The sequence below is a fragment of the Cucurbita pepo genome, chromosome LG11, assembly GCF_002806865.2.
Source record: "Cucurbita pepo subsp. pepo cultivar mu-cu-16 chromosome LG11, ASM280686v2, whole genome shotgun sequence".
Lineage (NCBI taxonomy): Eukaryota > Viridiplantae > Streptophyta > Magnoliopsida > Cucurbitales > Cucurbitaceae > Cucurbita > Cucurbita pepo.
The window spans coordinates 6,882,571-6,899,775 of record NC_036648.1 but is presented as its reverse complement, the minus strand read 5'-3'; the positions used below and the strand labels follow the sequence as shown (position 1 = coordinate 6,899,775).

The 17,205-nt window shown below is 37.5% G+C and overlaps 3 protein-coding genes across 4 annotated transcripts; 2 read left to right on the top strand and 1 right to left on the bottom strand.

The window, feature by feature from the left end:
• The first annotated feature begins 695 nt into the window (after positions 1-695).
• LOC111804772 lies at positions 696-2,833 on the top strand. Of its 2 annotated transcripts, XM_023689563.1 has the most exons (3): positions 696-1,391; positions 1,473-1,529; positions 2,232-2,833. In XM_023689563.1, the coding sequence occupies exons 1-2, from the start codon at positions 920-922 to the stop codon at positions 1,502-1,504; spliced, it is 504 nt and encodes a 167-aa protein (XP_023545331.1). In that variant the 5' UTR covers positions 696-919; the 3' UTR covers positions 1,505-1,529; positions 2,232-2,833. The 2 variants fall into 2 exon arrangements, with proteins under 2 accessions (XP_023545331.1, XP_023545330.1); XM_023689562.1 differs by lacking the exon at positions 2,232-2,833 and having other exon boundaries at positions 699-1,391; positions 1,473-1,932.
• Positions 2,834-3,464: 631 nt separating this feature from the next.
• Positions 3,465-5,523, bottom strand: LOC111804757 (germin-like protein 5-1). Its single transcript, XM_023689545.1, has 2 exons — positions 5,074-5,523; positions 3,465-4,234 (listed from the first exon to the last, which is right to left on the bottom strand). The coding sequence occupies exons 1-2, from the start codon at positions 5,408-5,410 to the stop codon at positions 3,699-3,701; spliced, it is 873 nt and encodes a 290-aa protein (XP_023545313.1). The 5' UTR covers positions 5,411-5,523; the 3' UTR covers positions 3,465-3,698.
• A 2,285-nt stretch (positions 5,524-7,808) lies between these two features.
• LOC111804785 (leucine aminopeptidase 2, chloroplastic-like) lies at positions 7,809-13,725 on the top strand. The gene is made up of 10 exons (XM_023689580.1): positions 7,809-7,886; positions 9,013-9,427; positions 10,153-10,347; positions 11,159-11,387; positions 11,476-11,602; positions 12,090-12,185; positions 12,270-12,347; positions 13,025-13,085; positions 13,172-13,359; positions 13,470-13,725. The coding sequence occupies exons 1-10, from the start codon at positions 7,824-7,826 to the stop codon at positions 13,596-13,598; spliced, it is 1,581 nt and encodes a 526-aa protein (XP_023545348.1). The 5' UTR covers positions 7,809-7,823; the 3' UTR covers positions 13,599-13,725.
• Positions 13,726-17,205: the final 3,480 nt, after the last annotated feature.

The following is a 17,205-nucleotide window of genomic DNA, read 5'->3' as shown; positions in this document are numbered from 1 at the left end:
AGTCTTTCTTAGTCATCCTATCCTCATGATCACTCTCGTTTAGATATGGTTTCTGTTCATTCATGTACCCCTCCTTTACTCGGGTGTCACAAAAACGAATTTCGAATTTTTGTCGTGAAGGCACTAAGAAATTGCTTGCAGTGTAAGTTATGCTTCATCTTAAATTCAATTTGGTTAAGTACTCGTGATTTACGTTTAGCTTCAATTTAATCTATTTAGTTGTAATGTCTGACTTTACGTCCCATTTACTTCAAGAACGAGAATAAAAACATTCATTTTCATGGATGTTGGTTACTAAAATGCCGAAATAAAATCAACCAGTAGAGCTCATCGCTCGAGTCTGAATCTCGATCTAAAACTTCAATATGAATTTCATTCTTATTCCCGAGGTCTCACCCCATTTTAATTAATTATTCTTTCTCGCTCACAATTTTATTTTATTAATTATTTTTCTTTTAATACAAAACATAATTATTATTTTCTTTTATTACCCTATTTTTATATTTAAACTTTATGTAATTTAAAATATTTAAAATTTAAATAAACTTATTATTTATATAATATAAAAATGGTATATCGAGCAAATAAATAAATAAATAAATAAATAAATATTTAAATAAATTGATATATTTATAAATTAGGAACAAAATAGCAAAATCATCATGGAAATTACCAATTAGCCCATCACTCACCGTTCCATAAACTTGGCGCCACCTGCCTCTGTTCATCGAACGCCCACCTCACTTGGAGGCTTCAATTTTTTTGATTTCACAAACAAATTGCGTTCTGATTCTCACAGTATACAGGAAAACAAGCGCAATCCAATTCGTATTTTCGAAGAAATTCATTTCAATTCAATCCCAATCCCCGTTTTCTCCCTTTTATTCTTGTTCTTCGGTTTGGGATTTTACATTCATATATGTTGGAATCAGGAAATGCTGAGAATCATCTCTCAGATGTTGGTTGCAGTGGTGTTAATGACGATGGTGATGATGAAGACGATGAGCGTCGTAAAAGTATGGCGAAGGCCCAAATTATCGCGCCTGATTTGGGTGAACAGAAGGGTTTTGGAAAGGCGAAACGAGTGATGTTGTATCCATTTCGAAAGGCGAAGAAACAGATTCTTCGGCGGAGGATTAAGAGAGATTCTTCTTCTTGTTCTTCTTCTTCTTCTTCTGTTGATTGTACTAGAAGAACAAGTTCTTCCGATAAAAGGGTTTTTGATGGAAGCGTTAATCAGGGCTGTGGTTTCTGTTTCATGAAACTTTCCATTTCAGATCCTAAGAATGGGCCTCCGACTGATCCTAATCACCGGAAGTTCACTAATGAAATGTTGAAAGTTCTTATTGAGAAGAATGATTTCTATTCCAAGGAATCCAATCCTCACTTGGGTATTCATTCATCTTTCCTGTTCTTAATTAAACTTGATAGTTCATGAAGTTTGATGATATTGCTATGGTTTTTGTTTGTAGATGTTCATATGGGCACTGGAAGAAAACATTAAATTCAATTGGGTTTTGCTTGTTGAGGTATGTAACGAATTGTTATCCACGGATTGATTGATTTGATCAACTTTTCCCCACAATCTTCTCTTGTTTGCTAAGCAAATAGGAGAAATTTAGTGTTTGATGAAGCTCTGGCGTTCTGTTTAGTTTATTTGATAGTAGCCTATTGATATATGTTCATAGTTGGAATGCATACTCCAAAGGAATATGTTGACCAAATTAGCTTTACTTTACATTCCATACTTCTGTCATATGAGAATCTGAGTATGAGTTCTATGATCATTGAAGGAGTTTTACGTTTTTTCGTCGTGTCCCGGATGAACTCGACGATTCTATTCTGTGTTCAGTAGTTTAATGTTGTTCATGGATTGATAGATTTGATCAATTCTCTGCTATGCAAATGAGAGAAATTGTGTGTTTGGTTTATTAGATAGTATCCTATTGATGATGTATGTTCATAGCCGGAATATATTGACCAAATTAACTTTACTGAGCATCAAGTTTTCAATCCTCACTTTTGACATTTGAAAATCTAGATTGAGTTCTACAGTTCTTGAATGAGTTTTACATTTTTGTTTTATTGTTTTTGGATGATCCGACGATGTTATTTGTGTACGATATCCTTAATGTTTCGGACCGAGTAACATGAATGTTGAATGGTTAAAGCTAGAGGCTCTATACTTATGAACAGCTATAGTGATTACAACACTCTTTGCTTATCTACAGAAAGATCAAGTATTATGCACTTGTGTCTCCTATTTAATATGTACGAAAAATCGAGACTTGTATCGGACAACTTAGTCTGCTGTTCTTCTTCATCGCCCCGTTTTAGTCCATGGAAGTTAAGTTGATGGTATGCTAGAAACTTCGCTAGTGATACTTATTGTAACACCCCAAGCCCACCGCTAGTAGATATTGTCTTCTTTGGGTCGAATGGTTGCAGTGAAACGGTAGCGGCTTGTTTTAGGTTAGCAGATTTTGTCCTCTTGAGGAAAAACCCGAAAGGAAAAGTCCAAAAAGTAAAATATCTGCTAGCGGTGGACTTAGGCCGTTGGGATCTTAAACCAACAAATGATTCTTTTAAGGGGCTAAGCTGATGGCAAATACATGCCCATTTTTTCCTCTCCTTTATGGTTAGTTCACCTTAAGAATGAAAATACAAATTCTAGTTATATTTTGGATTGAGTTAGAAAATGGCTGAACTTAGGATTTTTTATTTTATAACTTTTCATTAATTGAGTCTCGAGTTTGTGAAAAGCCTTATTGTAAGATGTCACATCGGTTGGAGAGAAGAACAAAACATTCTTTATAAGAGTGTGGAAACCTCTCCTTAGTAGACGCGTTTTAAAATCGTGAGACTGACGGCGATACATAACGGGCCAAAACAGATAATATCTTCTAGCGGTGAGCTTGGACTGTTACACTTATTTTGATTGGTATGCGATAAAATGCCCGCAAGTTTAATTCAAGCATCTATTGGGTTTCTGGTGCTAAGTCATTTTTGGTTGGCTGGAGGTTGCCTTTGATAGCCTGGTTGGTGGGTCTTTCTGCTTTTGAATGTTGGCTCCTCCTCTGTTTGGTGGCTTTTGTTTGGAGGTTTTGGCATTGTTCATTGGGTATGTTGCCTTGCTCCTTTCCACTTTAATAGATAAATTTTTAAAACAGTTATTCGATCTTCGTTCTTCGTTTTTGAAGTGTAAAAGAAGTGAATAGTTTCGAGTCTTTTTGATCGTATTGGCAAAATATATTAATTTGACAATATTTATTTTTGGTTTCGAGTTTCTCTCTTTTTCCACTCCGTGGTAAATGTTAGTGATAGATTGGCACGAGGAGGTGGGAGTGACTATAGTTCTAAGAACGAACAACTAACCAATATATTTCAAATATTGAACTTTCTTTTAGGGTTGAAAAGAAAAAAGGATAGTTCTTTAGCTTATTCACAGCAATTATCCCGCTAAATGACAAAAGAAAAAGCCGTCCTAACTTTGTTTAGGGTTTTGGGTTTAGGGTGATCGAGTTCATGCTAAGAACGGAAGAGAACTATATAAAACACGAGTGAAAAAAAATGATCCCAATTGAAAAAAAGAGGAGAAAAACAAATCCCCAGATCCTAATTCTTACTCAATCAATCAGTGAAAAAGACAGATCCAAATACAATCTTCAATTTACAGAAACCTCCATTGATTTGCTCTATTATTTCGGAGCAAGCTTCGATTTGATCTTCTTGACCTCTTTTGTCCCAATCTGAAACGCCTTCGTCAAAACATTATCAGGCACCGGCGGAGATGCGGCGAAGAGCGTCGCCGCAATCGATTGAGTACCAGGCAACTGGCTGTTAAACGCCGAAATCACCGCCGCCGGAACCTTGCCGTTGTTTTTCTGGAAATGGACTAATCCCTTGGGGAAGACGAAGATCTCGCCCTTCTTGATCGACTTCGAGACGAGGACATTAGCAGTCGTTATGAAGCCGACGTCGAGTTCGCCATCGAGGACGAACACGATCTCGGTGGCGCGTGGATGCGTGTGCGGTGGATTAAGGCCGTCAGGGGCGTAGTCGATCCGCGAGAGGGAGACGCCGAGTGTGTTCAGGCCGGGGATTGATTGGACATTGGCGCCGGTTACTCGCGAGCCAAGGCTATTGTTCGTGGCGCCTGGTTTGGCCAATCCGTCGAAGAAGAAATCGTTTGCTGAGAAATTCGACTTGCAGGTGAATCCGTTTACCTTGATTCCTGATTTGATTCAAATGTTAAAATGTTCATGATCTGGAAATATAAACTGTTTGGGAATGCTGGTATAAATTAGGGCATATGATTTTTTCTGATCTTAAACATGGATTAGAACAGAGGAGATCCTTTGAATCAATCTGAATTTCCTGATATCTTCAGACATTTCGAATGAAAACAAGATCAAATTCATTTCTAGCTCAAGAACATCAAGAACATCAAGAACATCAAGAACATCAAGAACATCAAGAACATCAAGAACATCAAGAACATCAAGAACATCAAGAACATCAAGAACATCAAGAACATCAAGAACATCAAGAACATCAAGAACATCAAGAACATCAAGAACATCAAGAACATCAAGAACATCAAGAACATCAAGAACATCAAGAACATCAAGAACATCAAGAACATCAAGAACATCAAGAACATCAAGAACATCAAGAACATCAAGAACATCAAGAACATCAAGAACATCAAGAACATCAAGAACATCAAGAACATCAAGAACATCAAGAACATCAAGAACATCAAGAACATCAAGAACATCAAGAACATCAAGAACATCAAGAACATCAAGAACATCAAGAACATCAAGAACATCAAGAACATCAAGAACATCAAGAACATCAAGAACATCAAGAACATCAAGAACATGGAGACATTTTGAATGAAAACCAAAGCAAATCCACTTAGAGTTTTAAGTCCAAAATGGACAATTCCAGATTGTGAGGTATCTTGTTTGAACAAAAACCCTGTACCCTTTATCCACCTATGAACAAATGAAAACCCAGAAGAACCCTAAAAACCTTTAAGAACTTGAAAGAACAGAGCTTAGGTACCTGAAGCAAGATCTGCGACGCAAACGTCTTGAAGAAGATCGGGATCGGCAGTGGCGACGGCGAAGAAGAAGAAGGCAAGAGGAGCAGCAAACAGAGCAGGGAGAGGCAGCTTCATGTTCATGATTGTGAAGAAATTTGGTGAAGAAGAAGAGGAGAGCAAAAGGGAAAAAAGAAAAGTGGTTGTTGTGGGTGGTGGTTGGTTGAAGAAGTTAATATATAATTGAGCTATGAATTGAGTTTTGATTAAGTTATGATGATAGCATTTTTTTGAGAAGATGGGGCATGGAAGGCACCAAAGATGCCACTTCTTAGGCAAGTCAATGACCCCTGTCACCATCTTGTTTGTTCTTGTGGAATTTTTCGACACTCGTTAACGTTCCAGGTCGGACACCTTTACGTCGCTTGGGAGCATTGACTAAAGAGAAGTTAGATCTCACCGACTCGAAGTCGTCTCTCTCAATTGGTGTAATAGCTCAAATCTATTGTTAGTAGATATTGTCTTCTTTAGGCTTTTTCTTTCAAGCTTCCGGGTATGTTAGGGAGAGGTTTGCACACCCTTAGAAAGAATGTTTCGTTCTCCTCTCCAATCGATGTGAGATCTCACAATCCATCTCTCTTGGGGGCCTAGCGTCCTCGTTGGCACATCGTTCGGTGTCTGGCTCTGATACCATTTGTAACAGTCCAAGCCTGCTGCTAGTAGATCTTCCCCTCAAGTTAAGTTTTTAAAACGTGGGAGAAGTTTTCACACCCTTAGCAGGAATGATTCGTTTCTCTCTCCAACCAATGTGAGATCTCACTCAGTTACTCCTCTAATTGTACACGGGAGAAATTTCTAGCACGACAATAGTACATACTCTTTTCATTCAACATTTGACATAACATTATTTTATTTCATGGGTCTCACACGGTTATTTCAAACAATGAATAGAGATACCCGTAGTCCTAGAATTTTCCGTTGTAATAAATTCATCTATTTCACGACAGCTATGATCTTGTTTTACACCATCATCACAGACATAGTTACAAAATGCTCACTCCACATAGCAAAGTACGACACTGCATCCATATAGTTTCATCGAACAATAACAAACACGATATTTGTACGAATTTGTAACAACTCAAGCCCACCGCTAGCAGATACTATCCGCTTTGGTCTGTTACGTATAACCATCATTCTCATGGTTTTAAAATGCGTCTGTTAGGGAAAGGTTTACACACGGTTATAAGAAATGTATCTATGATGTAGATTGTTGGGATTTATGTCCAACAATTTGAATATTTTATTATTAATTTAATATTATTTATTATATGAAAATTTTAAGGTTATTAATAGCTCGAGAGTGACTCCACCTTCTCACAAGTTCGAAAGTGACTTAGTTTATGGTTGAATAAAAAATAAATTGTTTATTGAATGATCGGTAATACTTTAAGTGTAAGATTTAATTACAAGCAACTCGTGAAAGATCCGCTCACGCACATGTAAGAGAATTGAGATTCTTTTTAGACCTCGTCCTCTTCAATCCCTTAAACTTTCTTTCAAGAGGGTCCCATAAGCTTCGGTTCTTTGTTTAGAGTCATAGATAATTTTTGAAAATAATTTTACGAGTTTTTTTAAAGTATTTTTTTAATAAATTACTTTTTTGTTTACATTTATATGTTCTATTTATTTATTTTCGTTTATTTTAGTAAAATAAAATAAAAATAAAAATAAAATAAATTGACATGTGACAATAAATGTCGAAAAAACGAAAGGCATTGATAAGAACGTTTAAAAAAATATATTAAAACTTTAATTTTTTTCCTTTAAAAAAATTATAAATAGAATTAACATTTTTACTTTTATTAAAAATAAAAATTTGAATATAAAAAAAAATTTAGAGCCCGAACAATTAAATTAGGTCTATATAATTTCATCGGACTCCTTCCCCATTCTTAACTACGAATAAGATTGAGAGGAGCCCGAACCATTCGATTCACTCCCCATTCTCTCTTAAATATAGAGATCGCCCTTGAGCTTTTAATAATTAGGAGTGGGTTAGCTGGGTCTTTCCTGTTTTGTTCCCGCCATGAGAAAGACAGGTATGCCCAATGCATGAAGGATTCGTTGAAACTTTCTCTTGTCTCAGTAGGGGACTGTATGATTTTTTTCCCCTAATTATATTGAATCAATAAAAAAAGAGGTCAATGCTACGACCTCGTATTGTTTGATTCAATAATAATCAGGGACGAGCCCTGACTTATATAGATTTTTGGTTTGACCTCCTGTAGTGGTCCTTTCAATCTCTCGTACTTGCTCTATGTGCTCCCCTTTCGTCGAGTGCCCTGCTCGAGTCACTCGAGTCACTGGGTTTGTTGGCCTACCAAGCACTTGCTCGCTACTCGTGCTACACCATTTGGCGGGCTCTACGCCCGTTATCCTTATTCTCCACCTTTATCTCTTTCTCTCCAAACCAATTAGGCAAGGTTTGCACATAAGGAAACGAGTATAGATACTAAAATGGCACCAAAACAAACAAACAAAAGTGGTGGAGAATCAATAAGAACAACGTGTCGTTTTAAAAAAATAATATAATAAAAGTTAAGTTCATCTTTGCCAAAATGATCTCTTCCTCTTAGCCAATGGCTCACTATAAATAGGTGTTTTGGGTTCCTTCACCAAACCACCACACTCACTTTCTTCTTCCTTTCAGACTTCGGTCCATATTCGGTGTAGGCGTTAGAGCATTTTGGTCTGTTGTTTTGTTGAGTTCATGGCTGACATAGCTCGTGTCACTCTTGGCCTTACTCGACCTGGCCCAAGCAATGCCCCTAAGGTTTGTAGGACACGCCAAGTTTAATGTTCATCTACTTGTTCTTCCCATTTTTTTGGAAACCCTTTAGTTTGTTTGATTTTTTCTTGGATTTGAAGGGTTGAATGTTCGTTTGTATATTGTCGAGATTAATGTGTTACGAGCATAGTTAGGGATATCCATTTAATGTGCACGGAACTGTCCCTAGATGAGAGAGTGGAGAGGGATTTCTCCTGGATGAGACTAGAGATGGGTTAATATTCATTGTCCCTGTCTACGTCCCTATTTCAAGTGTGGAAAATTGTGAGATACCATGTTGGTTGGAGAGGGGAACGAAACATTCCTCACAAGGGTGTAGAAACCTCTCCTCAATAGACGCGTTTTAAAATCGAGAAGTTGACGATGATACGTAACGGGCCAAAGCGGACAATATCTTTTAGTGGTGGGTTTGGGCTGTTACAAATGGTATCAAAGCTAGACACTAGGTGGTGTTACTAGCAAGACGATGGCCCACCAACGAGTGAATTGTGAGATCCACGTCAGTTGGAGAGGGGAACTAATCATTAAGGGTGTGAAAACCTCCCCACAGCAGAACTTCACCCCTAACTGTCCATCTTAAAACTACGAGACTCGGCCAAAGCTAATAATAACTTCTCACTAACCCATACCTTTAAAACGTGTCAAACTACCCCAAATATATTATGGGTCAAAACTAATAATATCTATCAGTCATGGGCGAGTTATTACACAAATTGTGCCGTGATATTAAACATCATATAATTATTATTTTTTCTTATAAAATATTATTGGATTTATTGGAATTTTGTCCGTTAATTTTTTTTTTTAAAAATGAATCATTAAAAAATTCTTTAAAATAAATATTCTTTTAAAGAGAAATATAAACAGATACTAAAAATCTTTCACGGAAACTCAATTTCTGTCCATTCCCGGCAAAGAATTCCTACCTCGATTCTCAGATAAATTTGGTAGAAATGGAAACTGAAATAGGAGGTGAGAATCGAGAATGGATAAGACTTCCTAATCTTTATCCTTAACTCATGGACATCTCTAAGCATATGTTTACAGTGTTCATATGTTTGGCATGAAGTAGTAATAGTGTATGTTAACTGTTTGTTAAAATGCCTCACAGATAAATTTTGCTGCAAAAGACATTGATGCCTTGGAATGGAGTGGAGACTTGGTTGCTGTGGGTGTGATAGAGAAAGATGTGGAGAGGGATGAAGAGGGCGACTTCAAGAAGTCCCTTTTGCACAGGTTGAATGAAGCCTTGGGTGGATTGTTGGGTGAGGCTTCTTCAGAGGAAGAGTTCTCTGGAAAGTCTGCCCAATCCATTGTTCTAAGAATTTCTGGCTTGAGATTTAAGAGGGTTGGTTTGTTTGGCCTTGGCCAGTCCGCTTCTAGTGCGGCAGCCTTTGTTGGTCTAGGTGAGGCCATTGCAGCAGCAGCACAGGCATCTCGAGCTGCTTCACTTGCTCTATCTCTTGCCTTCTCCGAGGACCTTTCGGCTGAATCCAAGCCTGATATTGCCTCTGCCATTGCACTTGGTACCTGGTCTAATCTTTATACTACGTCGTAAAATTACTTAAAAAATTAGTCAAAAGGACGGTAGAAATTTGTAGAGAGCTGTGAGATCCCACATCGGTTGGAGAGGGAACGAAGCATTCCTTATAAGAGTGTGGAAACCTCTCCCTAGTAGACGCATTTGAAAACTGTGAGACTGACGCGATACGTAATAGGCCAAAGTTGACAATATCTGTTAGCGGTGAATTTGAGCTGTTACAAATGGTATTAGAGCCAAACACTGAGTGGTGTGCCAGCGAGAACGCTAGGCCCCCAAGAATGGTGGATTGTGAGATCCCACGTAGATTGGAGAGGGGAACGAAGCATTATTTATAAGGGTGTGGAAACCTCTTCCTAGTAGATACGTTTCAAAACCGTGAGGTTGTTGTTGATACGTTATGGGCCAAAGCGGATATCTATAAGCGGTGGGCTTGGACTGTTACAAATGGTATCAGAGCCAGACATCGGGTGGTGTGCCAGCGAGGACGTATGGCCCCCACGGTGGATTGTGAGATCCCACATCAGTTGGAGAGGGGAACGAAGCATTCCTCGTAAGATTATGGAAATCTCTTCCTTGTAGACGCGTTTTAAAACAGTGATGCGTAATGAGCCAAAGTGGACAATATCTACTAGGGCTTGGACGGTTACAAGAGCCTTCTAAAACTATAGAACTAAACGTTGAAGACACTGAATTTTCTATGCATCACAGGGATCGTCAATGGAATATTTGACGACAACAGATACAAATCAAACCCCAAAATGAGTCTACTTCAATCCGTGGCTGTTCTTGGCCTTGGATTTGGACCTAATATGGAAAAAAAGTTGAAATATGCAGAATATGTCAGTTCTGGGATTGTTTTTGGAAAAGAACTTGTAAACTCACCTGCAAATATACTTACCCCAGGTTCCCTCCTTTCTTATGCTTTAATATCTATCATTTACTTTGAACTAATATTGAGTATCAACTTCATATAACATGCATAGCACTGACTTAGCTAAATTGCATCCACATATTAGGGCAACTAGCAGGGGAGGTTTTAAAGATTACCCACAAGTACAACGATGTTCTTTCAGCAAAAATTTTCAATGAAGAAGAAATCATAGAAATGAAGATGGGTTCCTATCTTGGTGTCACGGCTGCAGCCACTGCAAATCCTGCTCATTTTATCCACCTGTGTTACAGACCTCCCTGTGGACCTGTATTAACCAAATTGGGTTTAGTTGGTAAAGGAATTACCTTTGACAGNTCGTAAGATTATGGAAATCTCTTCCTTGTAGACGCGTTTTAAAACAGTGATGCGTAATGAGCCAAAGTGGACAATATCTACTAGGGCTTGGACGGTTACAAGAGCCTTCTAAAACTATAGAACTAAACGTTGAAGACACTGAATTTTCTATGCATCACAGGGATCGTCAATGGAATATTTGACGACAACAGATACAAATCAAACCCCAAAATGAGTCTACTTCAATCCGTGGCTGTTCTTGGCCTTGGATTTGGACCTAATATGGAAAAAAAGTTGAAATATGCAGAATATGTCAGTTCTGGGATTGTTTTTGGAAAAGAACTTGTAAACTCACCTGCAAATATACTTACCCCAGGTTCCCTCCTTTCTTATGCTTTAATATCTATCATTTACTTTGAACTAATATTGAGTATCAACTTCATATAACATGCATAGCACTGACTTAGCTAAATTGCATCCACATATTAGGGCAACTAGCAGGGGAGGTTTTAAAGATTACCCACAAGTACAACGATGTTCTTTCAGCAAAAATTTTCAATGAAGAAGAAATCATAGAAATGAAGATGGGTTCCTATCTTGGTGTCACGGCTGCAGCCACTGCAAATCCTGCTCATTTTATCCACCTGTGTTACAGACCTCCCTGTGGACCTGTATTAACCAAATTGGGTTTAGTTGGTAAAGGAATTACCTTTGACAGGTGATCATTCATGAACTACCCTGATAAGTTTCTTTAGCAAATGTTCAACAAATGTTTGAGTAACTTTCTGGTTTTTTCTTTCCATTAGTGGTGGCTACAACCTTAAAACAGGAGCCAACAGTAACATTGAAACAATGAAAAAGGATATGGGAGGGGGAGCAGCAATCTTTGGAGCAGCAAAAGCCATTGCTGAGCTTAAACCTCTTGGTGTAGAGGTAAAGCATTAGATCTGTGAGATCCCACATCGGTTGGGGAGGAGAACGGAACATTTTTTATATGGGTGTGGGAACTTCTCCCTAGCAAACGCGTTTTAAAAACCTTGAGGGAAATCCAAAAGGGAAAACCCAAAGAGGACAATATCTGCTAGCGGTAGGCTTGAACTATTACAAATGGTATCAGAGCCAATTACCGAGCGGTGTGCTAGAAAGCACGCTGGGCCCCAAGGGGGATGGATTGTAAGATCCCACATCGGTTAGAGAGGAGAACGAAGCATTCCTTACAAGGGTGTGGAAACCTCTCCCTAGCATACGCGTTTTAAAAACCTTAAGGGGATCCCCGAAAGGGAAAATCCCAAAGAAGACAATATCTGCTATCGGTGGACTTGGGTTGTTGCAAGATTTGTCCCTCGTTTCCATTCCATGTCATGAAGCTCTTAACTGTGTAATAGAGATAATGGGGGCTTGTTTTCTTGTTTCCCTACAGATTCATTTTGTTGTTGCTGCCTGTGAGAACATGATATGTGCAACTGGTATGAGACCTAGTGATATTGTCACAGCTTCAAATGGAAAGACAATTGAGGTATACATTCATGGGTTCATTGACCCACAAAAAGGATCTTTGGGATATCATCATTCATTGATTGTATCTATTTTTCATTTTCAGGTTAATAACACTGATGCTGAAGGAAGACTTACCCTTGCTGATGCGTTGATATACACTTGTAAGCTGGGTGTTGATAAGGTAAATATACAATAAGCGTTCATTGGTGGGCAACCCAACCTTGTGGATTCATTATGTGAGATCCCTCGATTGGAGAGTGGAACGGGGATGGTGAGATCCCACATCGATTAGAAAGGGGAACGAGTACCAGCGAGGACGCTGGCCCCGAAGAGGGTGAATTGTGAGATCCCGTATCGGTTGGAGAGGGGAACAAAACATTCTTTATAAGGGTGTAGAAACCTCTCCATAGCAGACGTGTTTGAAAACCTTGAGAGAAAGCTTGGAAGGGAAAGTCCAAAGAGCACAATATTTGCTAGCGGTGGACTTTGGGTTGTTACAAATGCTATCAAAACCAGACACCGGACTATGTGCCAGTAAGGAGGCTAAACCACGAAGGGTGGTGGACACCAGCGGAATGCCAGTGAGGATACTGGGCTCTGAAGGGGGGTGGATTAGGGGGTCCCACATCGATTGGAGAGGAGAACGACTACCAATGAGGACGCTGGACTCTAAAGGGGATGGATTATGAGATCCCACATCGGTTGGAGGGTGGACGAAACATTCTTTATAAGGGTGTGGAAACCTCTCCCTAACATACGCGTTTTAAAAACCTTAAAGGAAAGTCCAAAGAGGACAATATCTGCTAGTATTGGGTTTGGGTCGTTACATATCTAATGCAACATCAAATTGCTTTGCAGATTATAGACCTGGCTACTCTAACTGGTGCTTGTATGATTGCTCTAGGGCCTTCAGTTGCAGGTACGATAATCTTCATAACATCCTATTCTTCATGCTTAATTTGAAGATAAGAACATGTGAATGTGTTTCATGTGAGTTGTTTCCAGGTGCCTTTACACCAAACGAAGAGCTAGCAACAGAGGTATTTGCTGCTGCAGAGAGGAGTGGTGAGAAGATATGGAGGTTGCCAATGGAGGAAAGCTATTGGGAGTTTATGAAATCGGGCGTGGCTGATATGATCAACACTGGTCCTGGTCAAGGCGGTGCTATCACAGGCGCTCTGTTTCTGAAGCAGGTGGGTATCATCTTCAAACGTTCTTTCATGTTCTTACCAACCAAATGATATCACAAAGAGCTGTAGATACATAGATAGATACCCACTAACTTGGAAGTTTGTTTGTGTAGTTTGTTGATGAGAATGTGCAATGGATGCACCTTGACATGTCTGGCCCTATTTGGGATGCCAGGAAGAGTATTGCTACTGGATTTGGTGTCTCCACGCTTGTGGAGTGGGTTATGAAGAACTCTTCTTAAGAGGTCCAAGAGTGGCAAGAACCTCAATATTAATTCAACACTTCTAAGTGGATCTTATGAGTTTTCAATCCGAATAAAACTTGTGTCTAAGTAATATCAATAAAGCATCCGAGTTTCTCGTATTGTACGTTTCGTTAGACCTTTGATCCAGTCATAATTACGAACAATTTGTTTATAATAATGACTATATCCATGACATAACGTGTCCGATAGCACATAAGAGTGCAACTCTAAATCTATGGTGTACTTCAGACACAGCTTTTAGTATTGGCTACTTAAAACTCGAACTCAATCCTCCAAGTTAAGATTCTAAATTTGTGTCAAACGCCTACAAAATTGGATAAAAAGAAGAACGAGAAATTATTATTATTTGTTTCGAGCGAGAAGTTAAACAAGCAACCTAGAATTATAATGTAAAAAAAAGCATATAAAATGACATTTTGAAGTTACGCGGACCTAATACTAATGTCGTATTTGAAAGAAACGTTTTTTATTCATATTCTTATCTGTCAATCTGAACATAGCTTAGTGAATAAGATATCGTTTATCATTTTAAACCTCGTTGCTTTGATTCAAATCTTTTTTCAAAACTTCGTTAAAAAGTTTTAAAACTCCTTCCATCCGACATTGGTGCATTTAAGTTTGCCAAGTGTTTCCACGTCAATAGTGGGCATGTGGATGTTTATTCCACGTCTCCTCATTGTTTCCTTGCTTACCATCGTCCATATGGTCCGATAGCTATATGTAAAATATATCCATTCATTACGAAAGTTGTAAAAGCTCAAGCCCACCAATAACAGATATTGTCCCTCTCGGACTTCCCTTCATGGTTTTTAAAACACGTTTGCTAGTGAGAAGTTTCCACACCGTTGTAAAAAAAATATTTTCTTTCTTTTTTTAATTACCCATTTCTTAACACGTTTTAAAAAATCAACAAAGAAAAAAAAAACTTTTAAAATTTTGATTTTATTATTATTTTTTTTTGTATAAAAAAAAACTGAAAAAATAAATATAATTTTAAAAAACAGAAAAACAAAAAAAAATGTTTTTTTTTAAAGTAAAAATAATAAATTTAATTTTAACAGAGTATAAATAATGAAAAGGCACCAAAACAAACAAACAAAAATGTATGAACCATAACACAAAACATGTGGTTTTGAAAAATAATATAATAAAAATTATGTTCATCTTTGCCAAATTGATCTTTTCCTCTTTGCCAATGGCACATTATAAATAAGTTTTCGAGATGTTTACGGCTGTTTACGATTATTTTAGGTGAATTAGGTAAAGTTAGTTTCGTAAATAGTTTTNGTATAAATAATGAAAAGGCACCAAAACAAACAAACAAAAATGTATGAACCATAACACAAAACATGTGGTTTTGAAAAATAATATAATAAAAATTATGTTCATCTTTGCCAAATTGATCTTTTCCTCTTTGCCAATGGCACATTATAAATAAGTTTTCGAGATGTTTACGGCTGTTTACGATTATTTTAGGTGAATTAGGTAAAGTTAGTTTCGTAAATAGTTTTTAAATTTGATTTTGGACCACGACGAACAGAATAGGCTACTACTGGCTAAAAAGTACTTAGGTATATCGATTGAAACGTCTACGAGCTAGATTGGATGAATTGACTGAAGCATGAATATCACACAGGAGGGTTACGTAACGTGTGACCCTCCTAAGTACGTTTATGCCCTATGAGATACTATGAATTACCATGCATGATGAGCATGAATAAAAGACGATGAATAACTTTATCGTCATGATCTCCATAACTCATCTCTCAATGTTGGTGAATCATGTTTATCGAAAAGCCTACATAGCTAAAATCCCATTAGGTAAGAGAAGAAAGCAAAGCAAACACAAGGGCTTTTTTCAAATCCTCCTCATCTTCCTTGTTCTTCGTGCACGTCTCATATGGCTTACATGTCGGGATAAATATGGAAGTATTTTGTGCATCATTTTATCAAATCATGATTTTTAACGTGGCATCTCATGCATGTTATATGTCAAACGGGTATGGATTACTTCTCCGGTATGTTACATATGAATGCATACATTAAGATATTATACGCACTCCTTTATTTTTCTTTGATTTTTGATAGCGTGAGCAAGCACTCGCCCATAGTGAGGCTTAGAGAACTGTTTATGAGCTTGCTTAGTGAGTTAAGAAAGTAACGCCCGAAGTTGACTCCTATGTTGAAATGACGGTGATCGTAAGGATATGAGGACTAAGAAATATTTAAAAGAATTGAAAGTCTCATATGTTGAAATGACTCGTATTGGTTTGTGAGGATACTTTTCGTTCTTAGAAGTAAAGAGTAAATAAGTTGACCATGTTGTAAGGGAATTCCGGTGCCATCAAGTACCGAATGTGGATTTCAGATCCTGGTCTAAATCTTGGACATGGGTCTTAGAGCGATACCTGTTCCAATAAGATGTGATTTAAGGGTGAACTAAGAGACGGAAGCTGGTGGGCATGTGACACCTAAGAAGAAGAGTACATGAATAAACCGAGACCACATTCGAAGATGGGACACAACCAAATCCAGATTCCAAATTCTTATCTAAACTCTACGCATAGATCAGCAAATAATCGATCTCCTTTAATTATAATTGAACAACAAAAAAAAACAAAATATATATATATATATATTAATCCCAAAATTTCTAAATATGCACACACCTATTACATTGTTGTCGTTGAAATAATAACTAATAATAATAAATTAAATTATAAAAACGAATTTTTTTTTATTATTATTTGTTCAACTTGTATCCTCGTAGAATAAATCGAAGTCAAAAAGTAAGAAGACTAAGATAGTATTATTGTTGCCGTTAAAAACGAGTAAAATAACTTTTTTTTATGAATTTTAATTCACTTTAAAATATTAAATTAAAAAACATAGGAAACAAAATCAACCGAAGTCAAAAAGTAAGAAGACCAAGTCTATGTGAGTCTGGATGGATTAAAATATATATCATTAATTAAAAAGTAAAAAAAATAAATTCTCGTAAACTATTTTATGTTCTAAGTTCTTAGCCAATGGCTGACTATAAATAAGTGTTTGGGATCCTTCACCAAACCACCACATTCACTTTCTTCTTCTGATACTTCATTTTGATCTGTTCTTGTGCTGAGGGAGGAGTTGAGTTTGTTAAATAAAAGCCATGCCTTAATTTAGTTAGGTTTGTAAAACATCTAAATTCAATTTTTGTATAGGAGCCATTGTTTTGGCAATTTGGGCGAAGTCTTCGTCCACTTATTCTATTTTTGTATAATTGGTTTTTCTATTTTTGTAATTAGATTTGTTATTTAAACCGTTCAACTGAAGTAAAATAAAATGATCGAGTCTTCAGCAATTTCAGCAAATCTCTCACTCTCTCTCCTTTTACTTCCGCAAATTTTTCTTTCGAAGAAACCTTCGGCCAATTTTTCGTCGACACTGTCTTCCGAATTGCCAGAGTCAACAAGTGGTATCAGAGCCTCGTTGAAGCGATCGGTAGTATACCATCACAGAAGAGCCAACCTATCAACAATCAAGTTGAATAGCTCAAGTGGTTAGAGTGTCGACCTAACAACACACAGGTCTCAGGTTC

Coding starts and splice junctions, on each gene's coding strand:
- LOC111804772 (XM_023689563.1), top strand. CDS start 920: ATGTTGGAATCAGGAAATGCTGAGAATCATCTCTCAGATGTTGGTTGC. Junction 1,392..1,472: donor GGAATCCAATCCTCACTTGG/GTATTCATTCAT, acceptor TTTTGTTTGTAG/ATGTTCATATGGGCACTGGA.
- LOC111804757 (XM_023689545.1), bottom strand. CDS start 5,410: ATGGTGACAGGGGTCATTGACTTGCCTAAGAAGTGGCATCTTTGGTGC. Junction 4,235..5,073: donor CGTCGCAGATCTTGCTTCAG/GTACCTAAGCTC, acceptor GAATCAAATCAG/GAATCAAGGTAAACGGATTC.
- LOC111804785 (XM_023689580.1), top strand. CDS start 7,824: ATGGCTGACATAGCTCGTGTCACTCTTGGCCTTACTCGACCTGGCCCA. Junction 11,388..11,475: donor AAAGGAATTACCTTTGACAG/GTGATCATTCAT, acceptor TCTTTCCATTAG/TGGTGGCTACAACCTTAAAA. Junction 11,603..12,089: donor TTAAACCTCTTGGTGTAGAG/GTAAAGCATTAG, acceptor GTTTCCCTACAG/ATTCATTTTGTTGTTGCTGC.